Source organism: Amphiura filiformis, chromosome 9 (assembly GCF_039555335.1).
Source record: "Amphiura filiformis chromosome 9, Afil_fr2py, whole genome shotgun sequence".
Classification (NCBI taxonomy): Eukaryota; Metazoa; Echinodermata; class Ophiuroidea; order Amphilepidida; family Amphiuridae; genus Amphiura; species Amphiura filiformis.
In genome coordinates this window covers 32,942,722-32,968,022 of record NC_092636.1, presented here as the reverse complement: position 1 = coordinate 32,968,022, position 25,301 = coordinate 32,942,722, and the positions used below count along the sequence as shown (strand labels likewise).

Sequence of the window (25,301 nt, the reverse complement as noted above, 5' to 3'; positions counted from 1 at the left end):
AAGTTGTCTATCTGCCCAGACATTAAGATGTGTTTAGAAGTCTCAGGTACAGCTTCAAAATGATTGGTATCCATCAATATCCAATGAGTCTAGACAAGGGTCCACATCAAAATGCAGCTTAAATTCCACACGTTTTTGAGTACATTTAAACAATAAATGTTGTACCCAGCAAACACAAAACGTTTTCGACATCATTCGCAAAAGGCTAGAATAGTTTGCCAGAAAACGTTTAAATGTCAGGTTATAGCATATATAAAGGATATATAAAGGGTATAAAACGTTTTCATAACATTCAACACAAAATATTTGGCAAAAAAATGTTTCCAAAAAATATTTTATATAAATATATAAATGATAAAATGTTGAATGTAGAAGAAGCATGCGTTCTATTAGACAACAAAGCTGTTGTACCAATCATTTTGATTAAGCATTTAGAAAAGGATCCGAATAATACTGATCAATTTCACTGACTTGACCATAAACTAATGATAAAATATGATCGTAACCATTTTTAACCACAAATCCCGACAAGAATTACATTAGATAAAAATAGAATATAAAAATCACGTATCTTGGTACGCATGTATGGGAAACCAGCTCATCTTCTCCAGGGAAACAAATACATTTTATTATCCAAATGCCAATAATTATCTATTATCATGTTTCAACGTAACAAGACAATTGATTTCCTAAAATCGGAAACAATCGGCGCGTAAACTCGTGTGCAATATAAAAATCGAAAATAATCGGTGCCTGAATTCATGAAGTTGTGTCCAGACAGAGACTGAAAATTTCAGGTGTCGGAAAATTCAAAGATAATTCGGGGTTCTGACGTTCGGACAGATTAGAGAGCTTGCGATTTCAACGTACGTATCATACGCCCGTGCATCTATTCAAAATCCCGTCACATGAGAGTGATTTTGAATAGATGCATGGGTGTATATTACGTATATGTTTGGAAATCGCAAACTCTCTATTATGACCGTGTGGACGCACTTTAGTTGTTCTAAGTGATCTTTTATGTTAAAATATTGTAGAATAACATCAGATGGACATTTTATTGGGACAAGATATATCCTATCCGACGTACATTCCAAGTTGTAGAGTAATACTTGGAGTGTAATTCGAAGTGTCGGTAATCGTCCTGTGGACGCACTTGGAGTGTTGCACTTGGGTTGTTGGACCTTCGAGAGTCCGACACCTTAAAATTTCAACTCGTCTGAACACAGCTATAGATTTTCAACACTATGGGGAACAGGTTAATTCAAACAGTCAGCAAAATTGATTTCAAATCAATAAATGATATTAAGCAACCAATACCTTGTTCCTCAGTCGTCTGGATTTCTGTTTTTGAAGTAAGACAGAGAGGACGTCATGTCATCAGAAGCAGCAGAACAAGTGAGATCTGAGGCAAAATGAATGAGAATGACCATTAATTTGGTTATATGAGGTTAGTGAGTATTGAATGAGTCGCAACTTGCGACTCAAGTCATTTTCTTTCATACAAATATAACTCGCAACTGGCTCGATTCGACTTGCTTGACTCATTTAAAAATTCAATTACTTGTACAGGTACTTTACAAAATTTACGAATTTTGGGGATTTCACTGTATTACCAAAAAAAAATCCGTACTTTTATACTGTATGAGATTAAATTCATGCAAGTAGCAATGAAACCAAACTAGCTCCGGTCAGAAACACACTTTACTGTATAAGTTAAAGTATGATCGTATGTATCAGAAGGATTCTGTTATAATTTCATTTCATTGTTCTTTCTTTCTTTCTTTCTTTCTTTCTTTCTTTCTTTCTTTCTTTCTTTCTTTCTTTCTTTCTTTCTTTCTTTCTTTCTTTCTTTCTTTCTTTCTTTCTTTCTTTCTTTCTTTCTTTCTTTCTTTCTTTCTTTCTTTCTTTCTTTCTTCTTTCTTTCTTTCTTTCTTTCTTTCTTTCTTTCTTTCTTTCTTTCTTTCTTTCTTTCTTTCTTCCTTTCTTCCTTCCTTCCTTTCTCAGATATTTTTTGTAACTTTTGAATTTATTTATGTGTTTTTCGTTAAAGTGATAAATTCATGCAAAGGAATGATTCTGTATTTGTTCATTTTTGCAGCCAAGATGTCTGGAAATCATTTTCTCTGCAGAATGTTGTTACTTTTGTTCTTCATCCCGTTATGTGCAGGAGGTGGGAAAACACCAGCTAGTGAGTATCGTTATGAAAAGATAATTTAGCCGTTGTAGATGATATTAAATGAAGAAGACGATAACGATGATGATATGATGACGATGAGTGGGTCAGCGTTGTGGTGGTGGTATTATACAGCCTGTCTAAAAAAATGTGCAAGTGCAAAGCGCCATCTTTGGCAATTAAAAATACTGTTGTGACATGATGCTTACATCAACGTCAAGGGAGCAGTCCTAGTATTCAAATACCGTTTGTTTCATTCATTTTGCTTTCGGTAATCCAGAGATCTGCTTCATTAAACACAAATGTATGAAACCCACTTTTTAGAAAATTGCATAGAATGTTATATCCAAATACCTACAGTACAAAATAAAAGAACATGCATTTGTAGGATTATTAGAAATTATAATGTAACAATTGCTCAGTAAAAATTTCAAACGTATACGATATGCAATATTTCGTTGACATGATTTTAATTTTACAACAGAGTGAGCATGCAATATTTGTTTGTCTTTTAACATGTCCTGAGTGACAAAGAAAACGGTGTAATTTACTATGATAAAATCATAGACATGTACAGGGTGTCCCAGAAAATATTACCGAGTGAATAAAATTGGCAGTAAGTCAAGAAATAGACATCAGATTGAAACAATTTAAAATGTAGCGCATAGCCTATTTTATTGTGCAATACATGCGAAAATTTTATTTGATTCGTTTGACTGGTTGCGAAGAAATTAACGATTACATAATGCGTGCATCAATGCATTTTATTCCAAGTTTGATCAACAGGCGCTTTTTCATACTCGCTCACCGCTTCCTAAAGTTTGTGTTAAATTTAGTCCACATTATCTATTTTATAATCCAACGGTGTTATGTTATTCATGCTTTCACTGAAGATGAATAATAGTTTGTCCGAGAAAACTTCCTGCAATTGGAAGCTTTCCAACTTTAATTCTTTAGGTTGTGCAAATATGTTATATTTGAACGTTTGAGCCACGAATGACAATGATCAAATGCTTACAGCTTTACGTGTGATTTTTGATACCATGCAACATCAATGATGAAATTTTAAACGATTTCAACTTTGCATTACAATTTTTTGGAAATATTCCAAAAACATTAATGTGTGTAAAATATTTTTAAGCCAGCTGGAATTCTTTATGCAATAATTCTTTATGCAACATTTATATCAACATATCGAAAAAAGATATTTACAAGTACCGAGCATCATCTTACATGCAAGCTTTCATTTTCAATATCGTGCAGGTTTTCAAATTTGAACAAAACCTATTTAAATGTTTTGCAAGAAACAGATTGTTTAAAAAGAACAAAAAGGATATTACAGAACAAAATATGAAGCACATTGACAGTTAAACACTAGTGCACATTGTGTTGAATGATCTTTCTTTCAAACGTGGAATGAAGTGAATTGACGCATGCATTATGTAATCGCCCATTTCTTCGCAATCAGTCAAACGATTTCAGTCACATTGGAGTATAAGATGCAGAAGAAGATGGGCTACAAGCTGATATTTAGGTTTTTGGATTCTGATGTCTATTAATCGACTTACGTCCAAATTCATTTGCCCGGTAATTTTTTCTGGGACACCATGTACATTGTACATGTATTTAATTTTACAGCAGAATGTGAAATATGTATTTATATTTGTTATATTGTTGTGTAATCGATGCATTCTTTCACGAAGGCACTATTGATAAACTTGATGCTATCATTGATTTACATGTACAGCCCTCTTCCCTAGTAAAAGTGACACAATTGTTATTTTACCCTTTCGTTGCTAACTAAACATATCTCGAGATTAAAACAAGAAAATTGAACAGTACAAACGGCATTTGAAAGCTAAGACCGCGTCCTTGACGGTGATGTAAGCATCGTGTCACGACAGTATTTTCCAAAGAGGTGTCTTTCACTTGCACAATTTTTATTGAGACAGGTTGTAGTGGTGGTGGTGTAGTGGCGGTGGTGCATTGGTGGTGGTATAGTGGTTGTGATATATAGTTGTGGTAGTAAAATAGTGGTGGTGGTGGTGTTGTAGTGGTGGTGGTGGTAAGTGGTGGTGCTATAATAGAGGTGGATGTATAGTGGTGGTGGAAGTTGTGACAAGACGAAGTCGAAGAGATGATATTAGTGTTAATGGTAGTGATATTAAAGAAGATGACGACCGTATTGTACATGGTGTTGGTGATGCTTCTAACGTATCAACATCATGACTTGGAAATCATACTACTTGATGCAAAACATAATATTTGTTTAATATTATCATCTTTACTACTCGACTTATGCTCATTTTATATCTTTCGTCAGCTTTTACCTTAAGTGCATCAGAAGTTTCTATAGGAGAAGGACAAACACTAACTCTGCAAGTTTGCAAAGGTACAGGAAACGAGCCGGGTGGTTACAATGTTGGTAAGTCTTTCACTTTCAGTGCATTCTACATTCGGAGTTCGGGCTGTTTATTCTTGGTCACACTCCATCAACCCAACTTCCTCGGCTCGTCCTAATAGAAGAATCCAATAATGGCCGAATAAATTCTAACAATCACTTGGCTCGTTGGATTCGTTTATCATGCGCGATCAGAGATTGAATTGATGGGAATATTTGATTTTACTATAGGAAGGTCCAATATTTTGCCTAGTATTTCCACTGAGATGAAATAAATTATTGGACCTGTTTATTCTCTATGAGACGATAGACATCATCAAGAGGATAGTAAAAACCAAAGTTTCCATCTTTTATTTTAATTCTTAGGCAGCTAAATATTATTTTATATTTCATAATGAAGAAGGAGGCGGCCTATATGCTTCACCCTAGCAGGGCGTAAGACAATGCGAGACACAACTTAATATATGCGAGGATCGGAAATAAACGATGCAAGCCCGAGAAATTATTATTTTATTTCCGATACTCGCATATATTAATTTGTGACTCGCATTATCTTACGCCCTGCAAGGGTGAAGCATATAGGCCGCCTCCTTCTTCATTATTTACTGTATATAAATGGCCGCTGAGACACAATGAGAGAGTTATCATGGGGACTTAAGTTGAGATTGCCCGAGTACCGACTGTGAACTCAGGTAGTACAGTGGTAAGACTCTGGACCGGTAATCCAGCGACCGGGGTTCAATCCCCGCTGAATGCTGATTTTTTCTCTCTCAATATTTTCATATGTCAGTTTCCTCGAGCCCCAAACACGTCATTTTATATTTCACTTACAAAAATTAAGTTACTGCACTGAAAATTCCCCTTATTCTAAAATGAAAGAAACTTGTTTACAACTTCAATTGCCCGTGTTGCAATCGCGTGTGCGTATTATGATTACGTACTAGGCATACGCCTACGCACTACATACGAGTACTGCAGCAAGCGTGTTCCGTGACTATGCCGCCACTGTCGTCTATTGTCTCATAGACGACACCCAGGAAACAACGAAAAAAACGCTTACAAGCTAAACCACACCCACTAAGATTTCAAAAACACAAATATTTTTTTTTATTGATTTACTATGGTAGAGCACGACGTTTGGGACACCATGTAAAGAACTGAATAAACATACATGGGAACATTTCTGAACCCTTTAATGACAAGAGGCGTATTTTGTGGCTTTATTTAGAGCAATTTATGTATTGTTAAGACCTTTTGAACAATTGTGTATTTTCTCGGCTTGGGTTGATTTTTTCGTTTTTTTACAGTTATTGACGTGATCCATGACGACACCGATGCCAATGACTTCACCAGTCTCAGCCAGCCTGCTTTTACTTTGTCACTCACTGGTATTCGGCATCATGTCAAGATATTTCTCTTGACATTAAAGTTGACGGTGTTAATGAATTTACGGAGTATTTTGAACTTGTGATTCTAAGTGCAGATCCTGATGGAATTCTTGGCGATCCTGGTCGGACAACCGTTAGAATATTAGCAAGTAAGATTTTAATAATAATAATAACAATAACACTAACACTAATAATAATAATAATAATAATATACTACTACTTATAATAATAAGTACTAATGGTGATAGCAATTAGCGATGAAATGTATGGCTCCATCGATGGACCGTCGGATCCCCTTGGCTCAGACGGAGAAACAGGTACATTGCAAAACACCCACACTCCATCTACCTCACATCCCACCTTAACACACCACACCCACCCATCCCGCTGATCATGCTTACTTTGAGGAAAATAATGTTTGACGTAAAACAACGCGGCGATGTGGCCCGTGTTATATGAGACGATAGATGCACGACACACACCATGCACACCGACATCGCCTGGCTAATAATTACTTGGTACAGCAGAGATACTAAAATAAAAACCCAGGATCGGTACACGTCAACACGTGAATGTGCTATGCACGATGTTGATATTCAGACGAAAATCTTTGGATACCGGGGTAGAAAATAATGAATATCTCCCATAAAGAAGCCAGATGTGGTTCCTTGCACTTGAATATACATGTTGAACAGATATGATAGTCGTTAGCTAGCGTCTTGAGAAAGAAGCTTGTGTCTTGAACTCAAAAACTGACAATAATTATGATTTTATATGTGCAGAATTATATAGCGCAGTGTATAGGTCAATCGTGGAGGTAGTCTAAAAGCAGTGACCTATGGCGTACCATGCTAACTCACACCATAGATTTTTGATAATCTATACTCGAGGTCAGTCACCGGGCTATTGTCAGTAGCCTTAGTCAGATGTCCTTCGGCCCATTATGCGTCAAAACTATTAAACAGGTCGGATGCGTGGCGGTGGATTCAACCTACCATGGCGATTTCTGCCATGAAGATATCGGGGCGATGACACCGTGCGACAGCGGCTACAAAATACCTTTATTCTCTAACTATAGATACCTTCAGTTTGGTTCACTTGTTTGCACATCTAAACTCCTCAAAAAAGTTTGGAAACTTTCAAAAACGGCTGTATATTAGACATTTCTCTCTCCATATTGTTTCATATCAGTGAAAACATTGATGTTTCATGTCAGCAATGACACCTCATTTGTGACAATAACTCATTCCACGGCTGAGTAACTTTCTTTGAAAGACAGAGAGGTCTCAAAGAAAATGTCCGAAACTGACCATTATTTGCGCTCATCTCATTGATTTGAATGATTTGAAAGTTATTTGCAGATAATCATTTTCAATGATACGTGCTAGGATGGGATCAACAATTATACAGATGGGTCGAAGTGGATCAGCACAAGTCAATCTCTCTTGCTGGTCACGTCTTCATAGTGGCCATTTGCAAGAAAGTTCTAACCAATCATGGTTCGATTGTCAGATCTGGATATGACGCGAGCTCTAGGTCAGCTTGAGGCTGCCATACCTCAGACTCAGATGTGGCCGCCCAAGAAAAACAACGGCTGCGGAAGGCCGATACGATACATCAGGCTGGCAGTAGACTAAGTGCCAAAACTTTGCAAGTAAGGCACGCAAGACTTTGTGGCAATAGAGTATCTGACCAGACTATACGCAATAGGCTTCTTGAATCTGATCTCAGAGTTCGCAAGCCTGCCAGGAAGCCTAAAATGACCCCACTTCATCGTCTTGTCCGTCTTCGCTGGTGCCGTCAACACTGCGGTTGGAACTTACACATGTGGCGCAATGTAATGTTTAGTGATGAAGCAAGATTTTGTTTGAGGAAGCTGGATGGCTGAGTGAGTGTGCTGTGGAGAAGACGCATTGACAAAGATGCATTTATAAAGTAACAGCCTACGGTAATGGAAACGTGATGATATGGGTGGGAATATCGATGACAGGAAAGACCAGACTGGTAGTAGTCACCGGAAATCTCATTGCAATCAACTATCGAGATGACATCCTTCAGCCAGTCGCAGTCCCATTTCTGCAAAACTTTGGACCGAATGCTATTATACAGGATGATAACGCTCGACCACATAGGGTAAGAGTTGTAAATGACTTCCTGCAAGAAGAAAGTATTCAACGAATGGAGTGGCCAGCCAATAGCTCGGACTTAAATCCTATAGAACATCTCTGGGACCAACTTGGTCGGGCGGTGCGCACCAGAGTGACAAATCAAATCATCTTGTCTGGTTTAAGACAGATCTTGCTTGAAGAGTGGAATGCCATTCCTCAGGAGCGTATGACCAGGTTGATAAGAACCATGAGAAGAAGTTGCAATGCTGTTGTGAATGCATATGGGCTCTCTACTCGTTACTGTTTTTAAGTAAGTGGCGATTGTTTTAATGAAACAGTGTGATATTCCTTACTCATGTTTACTGATGCAAACTGGCGCAGACAATGGCAGATTTGGCACATTTTGTTTGAGACCTCCTTGTCTTTCAAAGGCAGTTACTCAACCATGGAATAAGTTATGGTCACAAATTTGGTGTCATTTTTGACAGGAATAAAACAATGTTTGTATTTATATGAAACAATATGGAAATAGATTTCACATATTTCTGATATATAGCCGTTTTGGAAAGTTTCCAAACTTTTCTGAGGAGTTTAGATGCTGATAATACTTTCTTTCACTATTATGCGCCTCACATATTTAATTGTCTTTCATTGGTTTTATTTTAATACTAGCTTGTCAGTATACGGAATGCTTGACTGAATCGGAAGGTACAATTACGTCAATTAATTACCCGAATGACTACAACAGTGACGCAGATGATAGCTGGCTTATAACCGCTGCAGGTGGAGAGACAATTACCATCGCCTTCACGGATTTCAGAACCGAGTATTCGAGTAGTTGCAGTTACGATTACGTCTCTGTTTACGATGGCTCGACAACATCAGCCTCGTTGATGCATCAAATGTGCGGATCATCACCCGAGCCATGTATCACAAGCTCATCCAATAACTTATTGATTACTTTTACTTCCGATGGTTCTTCGCAGTACGAAGGGTTTTCTTTGAACTACAATTTTATAGGTAAATTATTATAGTGGTATGTATTTTTTTGGATTATTTTATGGCTTATAAAGCAAGAGCAGCATTCAGCAGTCACAGGATGTGCTAAACGTTTTAGGTGGAGATTGTAAACTAATATTCTCCAAAGACGCCTACGCTTTGTAGGCCACACCAAACACTGATGCCAACAATAGTGGCAACTCTGCAAACAAAAGAGGGGAGCGTGGCCGAGCGGTTAAGGCGTTAGACTGTGAATCCAAGAGTCACGTGTTCGAATCCGAGGTCCGCCTGAGCTCGGCTGGCTCTTTGTGTCCTTGTCCAAGGCGCTTCACTCTACTTGCTTAGTTCTTCGGAGTGCATTATAAGCCGTCGGTCCCGTGTACATGTATTTCTGACATTAGAGAGATTGCGATGCTCCAAACGCAGCACGTGGAACGTACGTTTTCACGTACGTTGTTACGTACGTTAATACGGTGTTAAATATTGCTAGTCTCGGTTCCAAACTGGATTGTGCTCACGAAGGAGAACAAGTCAGCTGGAATGAAGACTATAATATTTGATCTAATCTAATCTAGGTCGATAGAGGGCACAGTGATTGAAAAAATAACAGTTAGCTGAGTCTCTGCCTAATTCAAACAGGCCGCTTTTGATCTTGACTAAAATTTTGACCTGCATGCTGATTAAACTTTTTTTTTTTTTTTTTTCCCCAAATATTATAGTTTCCCAAAAAACATTTATTTTGGTAGATTAAAGATCACTACATCCATACATCATGACTTTACTTTCAAAATGAGACTTTTTCGTCCTGAAAATTGGGCACGTTACATGGACTTAGACATGAGGTAAAATCAGCATATTTCAACGTAGCATCTGTGTTTTATTTTACGTTGGAATCCAAAATGGGAAATTGCAATGTCATTTTTTATACGCAAAGTATCACACACATTTCAATGGGCAATCTCTGCGTATGAATATTGCGTTTAAATTTAGTCCATATCGCTGTGCCTTTATTATAATGATTTGTTACAAACAAAAAGGATCATAGTAATAATTCGACTTTCCTTCGTATGTTCATTATCTTTGACTGTCTTTAACATATTGTAAAATGGACAAATTTTGTGCATTTTCAACGATGTATCTACGTCGATTTCGCACGTGGAATATCTTCAAAAATAGCTAAATATGTGACCTCTCTTCGATACAGGAGAGTGGTTTTGAATATATCAACGTACGTCCGATGTTTACTTTTGGAAATAGCAATGTCTCTATTAATGCAGTGTGCACGTTAAAGAACGTTACAGGCTATTCGAAAAGAGCAGGGGGATCTGTTGACTGTACTTCAAAAATACCATCATCTACATGTACTCTAGGTTCAAGAGTAAAATAAGTTCAGCATGTCTGTAGTGCACTAATACTCATACATACGAGGCCAGCACTAATAAGGAAGAAAAAATGAAGTATCAATAATACTATCGACGGACCTTCTGACGAAAGTTAACGATCGTATCCTCAATCATGGTAATGACTTGTTGTAAAATGAATCCTTGTAAAACAAAGGTATCGGATCGAACAGAGAAACCCGGGGTGAGGACGTCAGTTTCAACTCTAATGTCTCTGTGAAGCGATTAACTGAAACGTTAATTAAACAGCTAATGGATACAATCAGGTAGTAACTCTATACGCGTCAATTTATTTTAAAATATTCAGACAAATATGAATGTTAAAAGGGCATTTCGTGATCCACAGCCTCATCCCCCCACTTTTCTCAAAAAAAGTTGAGATTTTTATATCACTGGAATACTCTGGCTACATAATGTTTATGTACAAAATATTTCTTGCAGATCTTGCAGATTAATTCGTTTAGCAAAGATATCGCGAAATTTGAATTTCGTTCTGGTGTACCAGAACGAAATTACAACGTATTGTCTATGGAGCAGTGTAATACACATAATCATGCATAACTCGCAAACGCAAAATCGGAATCAACTGATATTTTGGGAATATGCTTTTTTCGTGGATATGTACTGAAAACTGTCATAAAAAGAGGATGCTAGGATCACGAAATACTCCTTTAATAATTAAATTGTTCATTTTCTTTTTCAGGTGATTGCGGATGTCAGATTGATGCATGTTTTGAATTTGACTCGAGGAATAGTGGTATCACCGAACTACCCGTCTAATTATCCAGACGATATGGCCGTCACTGCATTAATAACAGCACCAGACGGTCAAACGGTGACGATTACTTTTGATGATTTTGAGGTGGAAGACGATTCCGACTGTTCCGATGATTTTGTGGTGCTATACGATGGTGCTACCACTTCTGCTACGGAAATTGGAACATATTGCGGAACGAATAGTCCAGGATGCATCACAAGTTCTTCGGAAAGTTTCTTGCTGTACTTTGAGACGGATTCCTATACAGAGAGAAGAGGATTTTCTGCATCATTTAATTTTCGAGGTAAGTGTAACTACTTGAAATTCTTATTTCCCTTGGAGCTCCAATACCCAAATAATAATAGAGTATACGAGACCACAATTTTCACATCTGATGTATCCCGGCATATATCAAGTATTAGAGAACGATATCAAATGAAAGGGCACAAATCTGACATTTCTACCTTACCAAATGGGACAGGCGTAATCAGCTGCCCAAATACAAAGTGACGTACGAGTGCCTCGGACACTTCAAAACTAGGAGTCTTTCAGTCATGTCATTACATTGCAGTACAGGGTGTCCCATTGCGCCCTCTTTTTCGCCTATTTCTGAAAAGTTGATCAAATATATTTTGGTATGTAAAGAAACCTTTAATTGTTAGCTTTGATAAAACCAAAACAATTATTTCAATCGGCTCACAACTTTTGAAGATATGCCCTTTTAAAGACAAGTACCCGTTTTTCACTCTGTCCACGGATGATAGCAAACAGAGTGGTTGGGATGGATCATGCTGTGGAGTAGCCTGCAAGATCACCAGACCTCACACCACTTGATTTCTTCATTTGTGGCAAAATCCAAGATCTTTGCAAACGTATTACTGCTATATTCGCAAGTATCCGGCGCACAAGGTTGGTACGCAACGCAATTGATGCAATGAGGACTAGGGCTGAAACCTGTATTCGTCAAGGAGGCAACCAGGTAGAGGGCAGAGCAGCACAGTAAACTCACTTCAAAAGAACCAAAGACAAACTAAGCAGCCCTTTTCAGGGCTACCTTTTAAAAAGAGAAATAAGAAAGTAGGAAACATAATAAAACAAAAAGGCATAAAATAACCGAGAAAAACATAAGTAATTGCAAGTATATAGCAAAAGAAGTCCCATCCAACATCAGTTTTGCCCAAATTAATGACACTTAACAAAATCCATAACCCATAAGCCCACCGGTTAAGCCAATTCCCTAAAAAGAAAGTTGTTATTTTATAAAGTTATCATCGAGGAATGTTTTATATTCATGCATGGTATATGCACTTTTCAATCTTTGAAGTAGCCAAACCTCCTCCGTGGACAGAGTGAAAAACGGATACATTTCTTTAAAAGGGCATATCTTCAAAAGTTATGAGCCGATTGAAATAATTGTTTCGGTTTATTAAAGCTAACGGGTAAAGGCTTCTTTACATACCATCATATACTTGATCAACTTTTCTTGATATAGGAGAAAAAGAGGGCGCAATAAGGGCCTCTATTTTTGGGACACCCTGTATGTGCGTCTTTCGGCGACAGACTCTTAAAACATGACAAAGGTGGGTCCTCTAGTGACAGGGGCATAAAAGTGGGACCTTTTATAAAGTAACTTTTTCAGTGAAATCTGTTCAATGGAAAATATTCATTGGATGGTGCTGGACAGCGACGAATCATCAAACATTTATCAAATACATTATATATTATGACATTTTGCTTAAATTTAATGACGCCATTTGGTCAAATAGATCCCGGGTAAATGGGCTAGAGCAACAACAAGCTTCAACAGCTAAAGACGACTGAAGGGAGGTGAAAGTAGGCCTATTATTGATGAGTAAAAACTTTATCGGGAGATAATTTTGCGATCGGTTTTACACTATGCCACTACACATGAATATTCATTACCGTATCATGAATATGCCCTTTTTTGATGCGACGAATTTTCATTCCAAACATTCGCGATATTCTTCTGGTGTTTATCATGTTTTACATGCAAAATATCACAGTCATGCGTAGGCATGGATTTGGGTTACATGTACGTCCAGAAAAAAACCAGGGGGATACGAGTATGTGGCATGGTTTTGAGATGTATTTTCATTAATTTGTTTTCATACCCATACTCATGTCCCTCACATGCCCATTTTTGCGTGTCAGCGGAGACAAGTGCGCTCAGTGTATATGGATTGGGCGTATTTTGAGTATTTTGACCATTGACAAAAGCGCCTAAATATATATGTATACGAGCAGTCTAGTGTTCTCTAAATATTTACGTTTTTTGCAGGCGAATGCGGATGTCTGTTTGATTCATGTTATAACACCACGGGAAACGTAACATCACCGAATTACCCATCTGATTATCCAGATGATATTGTCGTCACCACATTAATAACAGCACCAGAAGGTCAAACGGTGACAATCACTTTTGTTGATTTTGAGACTGAATACGGCTCCTCATGTACTTATGATTTTGTTGTACTATACGATGGTGATAGTACTTCTGCTACGGAAATTGGTACCTACTGCGGAACAACTGGTCCAGGTTGTATCACAAGTTCTTCAGAAAACTTGTTGCTGTACTTTGAATCGGATTACGCTGTAGAGGAAAAAGGATTTTCAGCATCATTTAATTTCCAAGGTAAGTTGTAACCTGTGCTCTACTAGAAAATTTCCTATCCCATAGATATAGAGTGACTGTAACAGGTGTAATATCAGGTAATGACTCTACAACATGAAAGACTTGAAATTGGGTCAGAGCAATGACGACTTGATTGAGGCGGCTAAAGTACTTCTGATTTTGTAAAAATTGTTTTGGGAGCGTTTGAATTAAAAATAATAGCACTCGGTTTTACATTTACGCCGCTACGTATGAATATGCAAAATAGAGAGGTTGCGAGTCCCATACGCCGTGATCGTACGCCCTTCTAACTATTCAAAATCATTCTCTGTGACGGATCGAGATCGCTTATTTTATTTAGGCAGTATTGAAGATTATGCACGTACGAAATGAAAGCGCGGACAACTTAGAAAATGCACACAACTTGTACGTTTTATAATATATTAACACAGTCAAGGATATTGAACATACGAAGGAAAGTTTAACTGTTAATATGATCCATTTTGTTTGTTGGAAATCAATATAATAAAGCAATAGTGAGTTGTGAAAATTGACGTCAATCATAAGTACGTGCGGTTCAAACGCGCAGATTGTCCATTGAAATGTGCCGTATAAAAAGAGGTCGCGATTTACATCTTTGATACAAACGTCCACTTGCAACGCCCAGAAGACGTTGAGATTTACAGGCTTGTACTTTGTCATGCGGTTTATGGAACGCAACTAATTTTGCACACAAAATGATATATGCATGCAGTGGTCCGAAATACTTGGCAACCATAATAATCGGGATGGGAAGGGCCGATTAATGTTCAGCGGCAGGTTAGCCCTGGTTGTTTAGGGCTTTTACCCGGGTCTTAAAGACTTGAAACCGGCATAAGCCGCTAAATATCTTCTTATGCCCCCGTCATACTTCCATGCCGCTTGCCGCTGCGGCAAGCGGCATGACGCATTAGCCAATGACAAGCCTTGATTGTGTCCGTTTGTGTGCAATGCGCGTGCGTCACGCTGCTCAGCGGCAAAAAACTATGAAACCAGGATTAGTCGCCCTCCTGTGGCCAGATGTCTTCCTCACAAGCGTTGTTCTCGATCCCAGCCAGCTTGAGCTACGTCATCACGAAGGAGCACAGTCCAGTTTGGAACCGAGACTAACGATATGTATCCCTTAGAGCGCTATGTGTATCAGCAGAGAGCTGGAGGCAAGTGCGCCCGAAGTGCACGGATTTTGACAATATGCGTGTAAGAATCAAGCTATTGTATATGTATATATGGTTCCGAAAAATCTGATCATTTAAAAACCTTTTACCGGGCTTATTTTACAGGTGAATGCGGATGTCTGTTTGATGCATGTTATAACACCTGGGGGACGGTAACATCGCCGAATTACCCATCTGATTATCCAGATGATAACATCGTCACCACATTAATAACAGCACCAGGAGGTCAAACGGTGACAATCAATTTCGATGATTTTGATGTAGAATACGATTCCGACTGTTCTGATGATTTTGTGATACTATACGATGGCAATACTACTTCTGCTACGGAAATTGGTACCTACTGTGGAACGAATGGACCAGGATGTATCACAAGTTCTTCAAATTACTTGCTACTGTACTTTGAAACGGATTCCTATACAGAGGGAAGAGGGTTTTCTGCAACATTTACTTTTAACAGTAAGTTTACATGTCTTGTCCCTTGAGGAATAGACATGATAGCCACGCAGAAGTTGATTAACTACTGTCTCAGAGGATGATTTAAGGAAGCCCCATCATGCACTGCAAAAGTGTTATAACTAGAGTTTCAACTGCCACTTTACTTCTCAAATCCCATTGAACTCTGTGCAAAAGATGTTGTTTTAGAATTGTGCGTGTGTCATTATTACTTGGTCGATTTCAGAACAAAAGTGATGTGTGTTTCAAGGATAATTCACACCTTCTGTAGATAACATAAAATGTGAAATCGACTAGCATCTTCACAGCGTTTTTTATGTAAATATAACTGTACAAATTCAAATTAAACCATGCACGTGCAGTACGTCTATATATGCAGTGGGCGAGTAGTGGTGTCATGTTCGCTCACACAGCTATGCTAACCGCAAGTAACATAGTGGAATGTTGGGAAGTGCTTAAAAATCATCCTCTGCTACTGTCTCTTGGTAAGGTGGTGTTCTCAAAAGCTCTCAAATGTATCACACCTGGAACTGGGGATCCACCAAACACAAAAATGTTTTAATTAAAACGTTATGAAGGTATTATAAACGCGTTTTGGTTTTGGTCAAAATATTTTAATATATTTCGTCGGGTGCATTAAATACATAGTGACGGATGTCAAACCAAGGGCACATTACATATGATGTTGATCACAAATTTGAAAAAAAAATGGGCATCGGGAAAACGTTGAGTAGGTAAATTGTATTCGGTATAGATTATAAACTTGCCATTTTATGTTTCTATTAAAAGTAGATCCTTGAAAGATATTTTCAAAGCGTTAAATGTATTATAATCGTACATCTCACATTATGTCACATCTCACATATTCGTCACTATTGATTTTACCGTAAAGTGTATATCCATCACTATGTAATGCACCCGTCGATTTGAATGTTGGGGTTATATAAAGATATTAACAAATATTTTTAAATGTTCATTTTAAAAATGTTGACAAAATGTTTCAAAAATATTTTATAAAATATTTTAATAAAATATTATGTTAGAATGTTTTGCATCAAGGTTTCAAAAATGTTTCTGAATATTATAACGTTTTATACCCTTATAAATAACCCGAAATTAAAACGTTTTCTGTAAAACGTTTTGTGTTTGCTTGGGATTTGGAGAGATGATGAGAAACTTGATAAACAAGGCCAAAGATAGTGATGGTGATAATGTTGGTCAGCTTTCGTATATTTCCGGAGGGGGTTCTTCCTGGTTGAAGGTATACGGGGATGTGCCACGGTTTTAGGGTACCCTTTCAGCGATTTTGGTATATCGATGGGTGGGTTTTCAGTGGAGACCAATGCCCCAATTTGGTGCCTTTTCTTGAAAATTGGTATACTGATGGGTAGCAAAAACAGCAAAAAGTAGGTATAGAGAAAGTCAGCACACCTCCGTACAAATTTTTTCGAAGAACCCCCCGGACGTATATTGCGATTTGCTGTCATTGTTCATTGTTTGCAAACTAACATTGCTGATGACGACGTGTCTAATTTCCCGTTGGCGGTGAAGCCATAGCGCAACCTCTGTTTGAAAAATGAGCTGTTACAAAATTATCATATGTCAGGTTACGCCTAATTTGAGTGTTATTTTCACCGTTGATTTTGCAGACGTCTGTGGAACCACCACTGCGCCTGCTACTACTACAGTTACTACCGCAGTTCCAACAACAACAACAGCAGTACCAACAACAACCGCAGTACCAACAACAATCGTACCAACAACAACAGGACCAACCACATCAGCAGGACCAACAACAACCGCAGTTCCAACAACAACTGTTGCACCAGCAACAGGAACAACAACAGCAGGACTAACGACAACAGCAATTCCAACTACTCAAAATTCTGTTGGTATGTTTACCCTCTTTGATATCCCCAGAGTCTACGTTAGATTCTCATGTTGAAGAGGTTGTTGAAAGGATACTTATTTGATGCCAAGTGAAATGTAAATTAAAAGAGAGAAACTTGGTTTCTTACCGATAAACTTAGATTTTTACCGATAAACAAAGCTTTCCGACAATTTGTAGTGTGTACCCATTCTGCCATCAAACGGTCCCCTGTGATTGCAGATTTGCACCCCGTGACTTACCACTCGTTTAAAAAAGAAACCAGTCACATTTTATAACGGCCTAGTTTCATAATAGGCCTGCATCACTATTTTACGTAGTGTTACCCGGAGCGGAGTTGTACCATGTGGTTGTAACGAGTCGAGTCAAGCTCATTGTTAGGTTCAATAGAGTTGCGTCGAGTCACCGTACCTTTGAATAGCAGGTTAATATAGACGAATCTCACGAGCCAAGTCATGGTCAGGATTTGGTCGGCCATTACTGGGTCCTGTCTGCACTGGTGTTGTTACTGCCCAATTGGGTGGATTAAATCCGCTTAAAAATCGATGTTGATTTGTATTGTGCCGTGAACTTTCATCATTCTTTTGCCTACATTTAACACGGGTGATGAAATGCAGTTTAATATCCCCGCCAAGGCCACATCATTTCACATTTTAGGTGGAATAGACCTAAGGAGGGACCCAGCTATGGCTGCCAGTGAGGTGTAGGAATGCGTGAAAATGGATTCGTCTATACTTATCTCTAGTCTATATATCTACCTAGTCCGAATAATCAGTCCCAGAACAAAATATTAATTTCTGACATGATCGTGTTCTAATATCTACCTCGACCGGCGCCGGCACCGGCACTAGCTTTGAAGTTCAGCTTGTGCTGCGTTGGCTTAGCATGGTTTCTTGCGTGTATATGCGCACGTAAAAGTATGTAAGTAATGCTAAGGTAACGCAGAATACTTCAAAGCTAGCATCGGTGACTCGAGGTAGATACAGGGTGTCCCAGAATGATCTGTACCGGGAAAGATGTAATTTTTTAGGTATGAAGAGCATGTTGAATGGTCATATTGTTTTACATTTTAAGTTTTACATATATTTAGCTTTCTCAGATTTTTTAGATTTTAAAAATTGGACGTTTCTAGTAGAAGTTATAGAAGATTGCGTAAAAATGGTGAATTCTACGTTTTCACAACGCAACCTATTTTGAAAATCTGTAACATTACTAACCGTTCAGCACAAAGTTATTTGGAAAAAGTTATGCAGGTATTTTAGTTGTGCCCTGTTCATATTTCCACTAAATAGCCGATATCTATCACTTATTTATGACGTTACGAAGCAATCATTATATGGAATTAAGGATTTGTGGCCTAATCCCATTCTCTCTTTGGCGGTTGTTTTAAATATAGTTATTGTGGTGTGAGGTCCATGTCATTTGAAATGCTTGCAGAGATCGAACTGATTGTGGTACAGAAAAGACGGCTCCTCAATTAACTGTACTGCAGCGTGGATTTCTTTCAAAAACTTGCTGCAAACCGGCAGCTATGTTGAGACGCAAAGAAGATTCATTAGACGATAGTGTATAACATAAAGAAGTTTGACGAGCATGGAACTGTCAGGAATCGGCAGAATGAAGCTTCAGGTGCTCGTAAGACTGTAAGAACTAGCGCGAACCTTGCAGCTGTCCGGCAAGCTTTAAGGCGCAACCCCAACAGTAGTTGTCATCGAAATGCTGTGCCAAACAACCCACGTTCTTCATTTAATCGTATTGTGCTATTTTTCAAAGGTATGCGAGCCGTTTTTCTTCGATTTTACATTATTGCATGCCACGCCAAAACAAAGAAAGGTAGCGTGCTGAATTTAACAGAATAAGTAGGAGACATGTCCAACATTATAATGCAGGTATCAAAAATAGATACACTGCCCGTCTTCTATTTTTAGTTATTTTTGCAAACACGGTACAATTCATTCTGGGACACCCTGTATATAGACTAATTATAATAGTCGTGATACATTACGATCATGTCAGAAATTACTATTTTGTTCTGGGACTGATTATTCGGACTAGCGATACATGTCTTCTTGACTGGTCCAAGTAAAATAACGTTCAATCTATTTTTTTACAAAATAATGATGTCATCTGGTGGACATTATTTAGCCAATTGAGAGATTACAATAGAGGTTGTGCGTGAAATTATTGATTGGCTCCAAACAAAGGATTTGAACCGGTGTCCTTTACCGTAATCATGGCGCGGTTCAGTCCATTCAATAAAATGTTGTCACCAACCTATTTGATCGTAGTGCATTTGTTATGTGTGTGGGACGAGCTATCGCGGAATACTGCAGTTACTGTCCGTTTTCCTATACACAATACACAGTGCTCTTACCATTGACGCGTAACCTCTACAAATAGCGTACGTTAGAAGTATGGGTAATTGCCTAGTTAACGTCGCTGTGTGAAAAATAACCGGCCAATATTAAAAGTACTCTTCTAAAATTCTAGAAAATATAGTTTTGTAACATGTCCTAAATTTTAAGCTAATTTAGATGTTTGGAAATATTCGTACTTTGGTGTTTTAGGAAGGATATGTAAACGACAGATAACACCAACAAATATGAAGAAATTATTTCCAAACCGTGTTAAGTCTGCAAACCACCATGCTTCTCATTTTCAAGAACGCTGGTTAACAATAAGCAGAGTATTGTCTCATTTCGTTGGTCAAAAGCCCACACAGAATTGTTCTCTAGCGTTTGCTTTATAATCGTTCACCCAACTGAAACTATAATACCAGCTCATTGCTCCATTGTACATGTAAAGCAGAAACATATGTTGTGTGTATTTAACCAGAGAAGATATGATTTAATCAGTTGAGCTGTTTTCAATGAGTGTTATCTTGGTTTAATAGTCCTGCAAAGGTCGTGGTGAATTCTACTGTAGATATGACTGCATCATGGTAGATTGCAATCATGCTTTTGTTGCATGCATTTGAGTAGTCCGCGGTATGATATCGGTATGATACGTCATATGCACAACCTCTTTTTCAGGATCTGAATCAATATATTGTTGAAAAATAACACTTTGGTGTTTTGCAAAAGTTCATTCTACAAATCATGTACTTGGAAAACTTGCTTAATTTATTGTTGTTAATGAGTTATGTGCGTTTTACAAAAGTGTTGTTGTTTCAGCCCTCTTTACAACATAACTCAAGAACCACAGGACCTACAAAACTATATCTGTGATATTTGAATTCTTCTATACGCTAGCTATGAATTGAGCAATGCAATCTTTGCTAAAGCTCACTACCATTCGCAAGATGCTGTGAACTACTTTTTTTTTTTCTGCTGCTTCGACCAACAATACATCGTATACCCTTATTAATTTTTTTTCGTTTCTTTCATTGACAGATCCCTCTCAGGCTGGTATGTATAGGACTTAAGTCCAATCTCGTAGGTATGGTATGGCTTGATAGCGTAAAGCAGCGAAATGAAAGCGGCGCAATTTAGCTTTTAGATATTTGTTTACAGGGCATTTTGGGAGCGCAAAAATGGTAAACTGGCAATGTGGCAAGTGTAAGCGAGCAAGCGAAAATCTGCGCGTTTTGTCGTTTCTTTTTCAGCTTTAGGTACAACGAAGATCAGATCCCTGCGATATGATGGAGAAGTACCTTATCTCTGACGGGAAGAATCGGAAGATTGGAAACAGGAAGATTGGAAGTCGGAATGGAAGATTGCAAGTAGGGACGGATTGGAAGATTGCAAGTCGGGAAGAATGGGAAGACATCAAAGCGTCAACTTATGAAGCGGTGAGTACTCTATATCAGGAATAATACTCACACACGGTACTTACTAGTGCCCTCTAGTGTATACCCACGATACTAGTGTAAATGTATACCGTCCAGTGTACAGCGCCAACCCATCATCATTACCAGTAATATATAACTGTTTTAAATGTCTTGATTAGCTAGCACATGAAAATAAGAACATTCCAAAGCATTTTCAGGTTCGAAAAAAAAAAAATTGATGGGGAAAACAAGTTCACCGTTTGCTCTAATGTTGTTCCTATTCAATTTCATTTTATTTCTATTCTATTCTATTCTATTCTATTCTATTCTATTCTATTCTATTCTATTCTATTCTATTCTATTTAATAGTGTTGCAAGGCGTTCAGATGCTGTTTGCGTTGGGCCCTGCGTTAAATCTCTTTTTATTGTCATTATCTTTCTTCTATGTTTCAGGTGGATGCAGTTATAATGGAGAACAGTGACAATTTAGGGTGTCCGAAAATGGCTGGTACACATATGCATGTGAGAGTTACCGAATCTTGCAGTTTTTGAGTAAACTTGATTGGGGTAACAATGTCTTTTCATACACAAGATCCACCTGACCTGTGATATACGTATAATTGCAAAAGTTAGAAATTAGCCTTAAATGTCTTGGAAAAGGTTACAACATGAATTGTACTGGTCATTTCCACCCTCTACGAGCAAACAATGAACGAAGATGACCACGGTGGCCGGCGGCATTCTCGAGGATCTCTTCGGATATAATTTATGAAGAGGTGGCGCTGTGATTAATACCATTAGTGGTTAATTTCATTCATACTGCAGTTACTGTCCGTTTTCCTATAGACGAATCCAAATTCACGCATTCCTATACCTTAATGGCTGCCAAAGTTGGGTCCCCGTCGGCTCAATCTCACATAAAATGTGAAATAATGCGGCCTTGGAGGGTATTTTAAACTGCATTCTATCACCTGTGTTACACGTAGACAAAATAATAATGACAGAATACAACACAAAAGAATCTAACATCGAATTTTAAGCGGCTTTAATCCACCCAATTGGGCAGTCACCAGTGTGGTGCATGCGGGACCCGTCATGGCCGACAAAATCCTGACCATGACTTGGCTCGTTGGATTCGTCTATACACAATACACAGTGCTCTCACCATTGACGCGTGACCTCTACAAATAGTACATGTTAGAAGTATATGCAATTGCCTAGTTAACGTCACTGTGTGAAACATACTGCAGTTACCGTCCGTTTTCCTATACACAATACACAGAGCTCTCACAATTCACGCGTGACCTCTACAAGTAGTGTATGTTAGAAGTATAGGCAATTGCCTAGTTAACGCCGCTGTGTGAAAAATATGTCCTAAATTTTTAGCTAATTTAGGTGTTTGGAAATATTCGCACTTTGGTGTTATAGTGTATGTTATAGGTAGGCGGTTATAGGTAATAGGACATTGCCTAGTTAACGTCACTGTGTGAAAAATAACCGGCCAATATTTAAAGTATTCTCTGAAATTCTAGAAAATATAGTTTTGTAACATGTCCTAAATTTTAGCTAATTTAGGTGTTTGGAAATATTCGCACTTTTGTGTTTTAGGAAGGATATGTAAACGACAGATAACACAGTAATGCTGGTTTCATACTTTCTGCCGCTTGCCGCTGAGCGGCGTGACGCTTCATCATGCCGCTTGCACTTGTCTACAAGCGGAGCGGCACACCGCTGAGCGGCAGCGGCATGACTCTGAAAGCCACTGTTGCCGCTACGCACCACTCCAAAATCGTATTTTGTTCTCATGCGTCAGAGCGGCACCGCTCCTAGCCCAGCGGTGCTGTCGCTTGGGCAAAGCGGTGGAGTGATCGATATATTGGCTTGCCGCTGGGCACCGTTAGCATTTCTAGTGTGACTGCGCAGTGAAACAAAATCATTTTTAGAGCGGCAAGCGGCAGGAAAGTTTGAAAGCAGCATAAATGTTGTTTTGCATTAAGGATAAATTATGACGTAAAATACACGTTTACACAGCAAACACAAAACGTTTTGTAGAAAACATTTATATAAATGTCGGGTTATATAAAGGGTATCAAAACATTTTAATAACATTCAAAAACTATTTTTGAAAACTTAATTTTAAAAAGAATATTTTATAATGACTTTTATGTATCCCGACATTTAATTGTTATTAAAACGTTTTAAGTAAACGTTTTAAGAACACTTTTTTGTGTTTGCTGTGTATTTATTTTTAATGATTATTCAATAATAAATATACTAAAGTTTTACGCAAATTTGCACAAAATGGGATGCAATCCCGGGATATGATCAAACAAATTTAATAGTTGGTTCTGTTTTGGTTTCTAGAAATATCCTAGAATTTATACAAAACATACACTTAGTCTTAGTTCTGATTGATATTATTTTCTGTTAAATAAATACTCATACGTAAAGACATATATTAAAAAACAGAGAAATAAATGAATAAAGAAATACTAGTGTATTATAATTTATTTAAATCTCCTTCATTATTTGTACAGAGTAAGGTATATCTGAGATAATATTGTGCCACTTTTTATCCATAAAAATGTTTCCCTCTGAAAAGTTGGAAAATTATTCAAAACAAAAGCCCGATTCAGAGCACCGTTTTATGTATCAGGTGTCCAAAATAGAAGTCAAAACCACCCCTTGTTTTTTATTCATACGTAAAAGTGTCCGAGTGGGAATATTCGCCCCTGAGAATTGTGAACATTTGTGAAAATGAAGGCCTAATTCAAGCTATTGGCGCACCATACACTTTTATTGCTAAAAACAAAACGGGCACTCCGGGCGGGCACTTGGGTCAAAACCTTGAGCATTACGTTTTTCCCTGTGTAATCCCAGCTTACTTTGATTGATGGATATTATTTTATTGCCAAGTCGTGGCCCATAGGTCAAATTACTTAAAATAAATTAAAAAATAGAAATACACATAAGAACTACAATTGAATTAGATATTTAAGCAAAAATTGCACAGGATATAAAACACACAAAAATATATAATTTGAAATAACAAGAAAGAGGACTATTCTAAAACGGTTAGTCCTGGTCCGAAACTGAGATAAATGACTTCGATTACGCAAAGAACGACCATGACTCTCCTTCTTGGTAGGAGGGATAAGAGAACCCGTGCGAGTGGATTTGGTAAGCCCTTCGGCGAACCTAAAAAGTGCTCCTCCCTCCTATCAGAGAGGGTGCCAAACTTGCAAACTTGAGCATCCCTATACGATAAAAAGTGCTGACCCAGGATTGTTCTGCAGGCACGTTTTTGAATGGCCTCAATTTCTTTAGTCTGTTTAGCTGAAATACCAGAATGTCAAGAATTGGCCCGACCATACACGACACCAAGCTCTTGGGTAGAAAAACCAAAACGTTTTAGGGTTCGAAGCATGAACAACCGGGAATTTACTTTTGTTTTAAAAAAGGAAACATAGTATCATTTAAGGTTGTTCTGTAGCCGGAAACCCAGTACCTTGGGTTCAGTGATGGAGGATAGTGGTTCAGCCCCAAGTTGCATTAGAAACAGCAATCTGCATGGCTTGACACTTGCTGAGATGCAAATTCAGGGGGCTGTCACTAGTCCACTCTGAGAACTGATCAAGATCATCAACATATTTCCAACACGTCTTGGACAGCTTCATTTATAAGAATTTGAACTCAATTAACACACTGTTGTTGGTTGCGGAGGAAATCGCAAATCCAAGGAACAATTGACCTACTGAGTGAGTCTCATATCGATAATCTTACCAATAAGAAACGTATGGTCGACAATGTCAAACGCCATCGAGAAGTCCGTAAGTACTACTGTCCCTTGTTGCGAACTCCTCTCCGCTCCCTGAAAATAAATGAACAAGAGAAACTAAATAATGAGAAGTTGACACTGCTCAGGAATATAACTCACTACAATTTATCATGAATTATTCACAATATCGGTAAGAGGCACACAGCTTACAACCCCATACCAGTGCTGCATATTTCTGGTGACATTGGGTGGTGGAAGCATTACAGTATTATATAACATGATATTGGTCATGTCTTTGTTTATTTGGCTGGTTATAGGCTACCACGAGGAGTTAC

The 25,301-nt window shown here is 38.1% G+C and overlaps 1 protein-coding gene across 1 annotated transcript; it reads left to right on the top strand.

Moving 5' to 3' along the window:
- The first annotated feature begins 1,286 nt into the window (after positions 1 to 1,286).
- Positions 1,287 to 23,315, top strand: LOC140160894 (CUB domain-containing protein 2-like). The gene is made up of 11 exons (XM_072184227.1): positions 1,287 to 1,450; positions 2,102 to 2,191; positions 4,500 to 4,601; positions 5,885 to 6,114; positions 8,746 to 9,093; positions 11,176 to 11,533; positions 13,529 to 13,882; positions 15,181 to 15,534; positions 17,181 to 17,423; positions 20,812 to 21,209; positions 21,642 to 23,315. Exons 6-10 carry the CDS (start codon positions 11,197 to 11,199, stop codon positions 20,841 to 20,843), a joined length of 1,320 nt encoding a protein of 439 aa, XP_072040328.1. The 5' UTR covers positions 1,287 to 1,450; positions 2,102 to 2,191; positions 4,500 to 4,601; positions 5,885 to 6,114; positions 8,746 to 9,093; positions 11,176 to 11,196; the 3' UTR covers positions 20,844 to 21,209; positions 21,642 to 23,315.
- Positions 23,316 to 25,301: the final 1,986 nt, after the last annotated feature.

Excerpts from the sequence above, each read along its gene's own strand:
- LOC140160894 (XM_072184227.1), top strand. The coding sequence starts at position 11,197 with ATGCATGTTTTGAATTTGACTCGAGGAATAGTGGTATCACCGAACTAC. Across the intron at positions 13,883-15,180 it reads AGCATCATTTAATTTCCAAG|GTGAATGCGGATGTCTGTTT; the intron begins GTAAGTTGTAAC and ends CTTATTTTACAG. Across the intron at positions 17,424-20,811 it reads AACTACTCAAAATTCTGTTG|ATCCCTCTCAGGCTGGTATG; the intron begins GTATGTTTACCC and ends TTTCATTGACAG.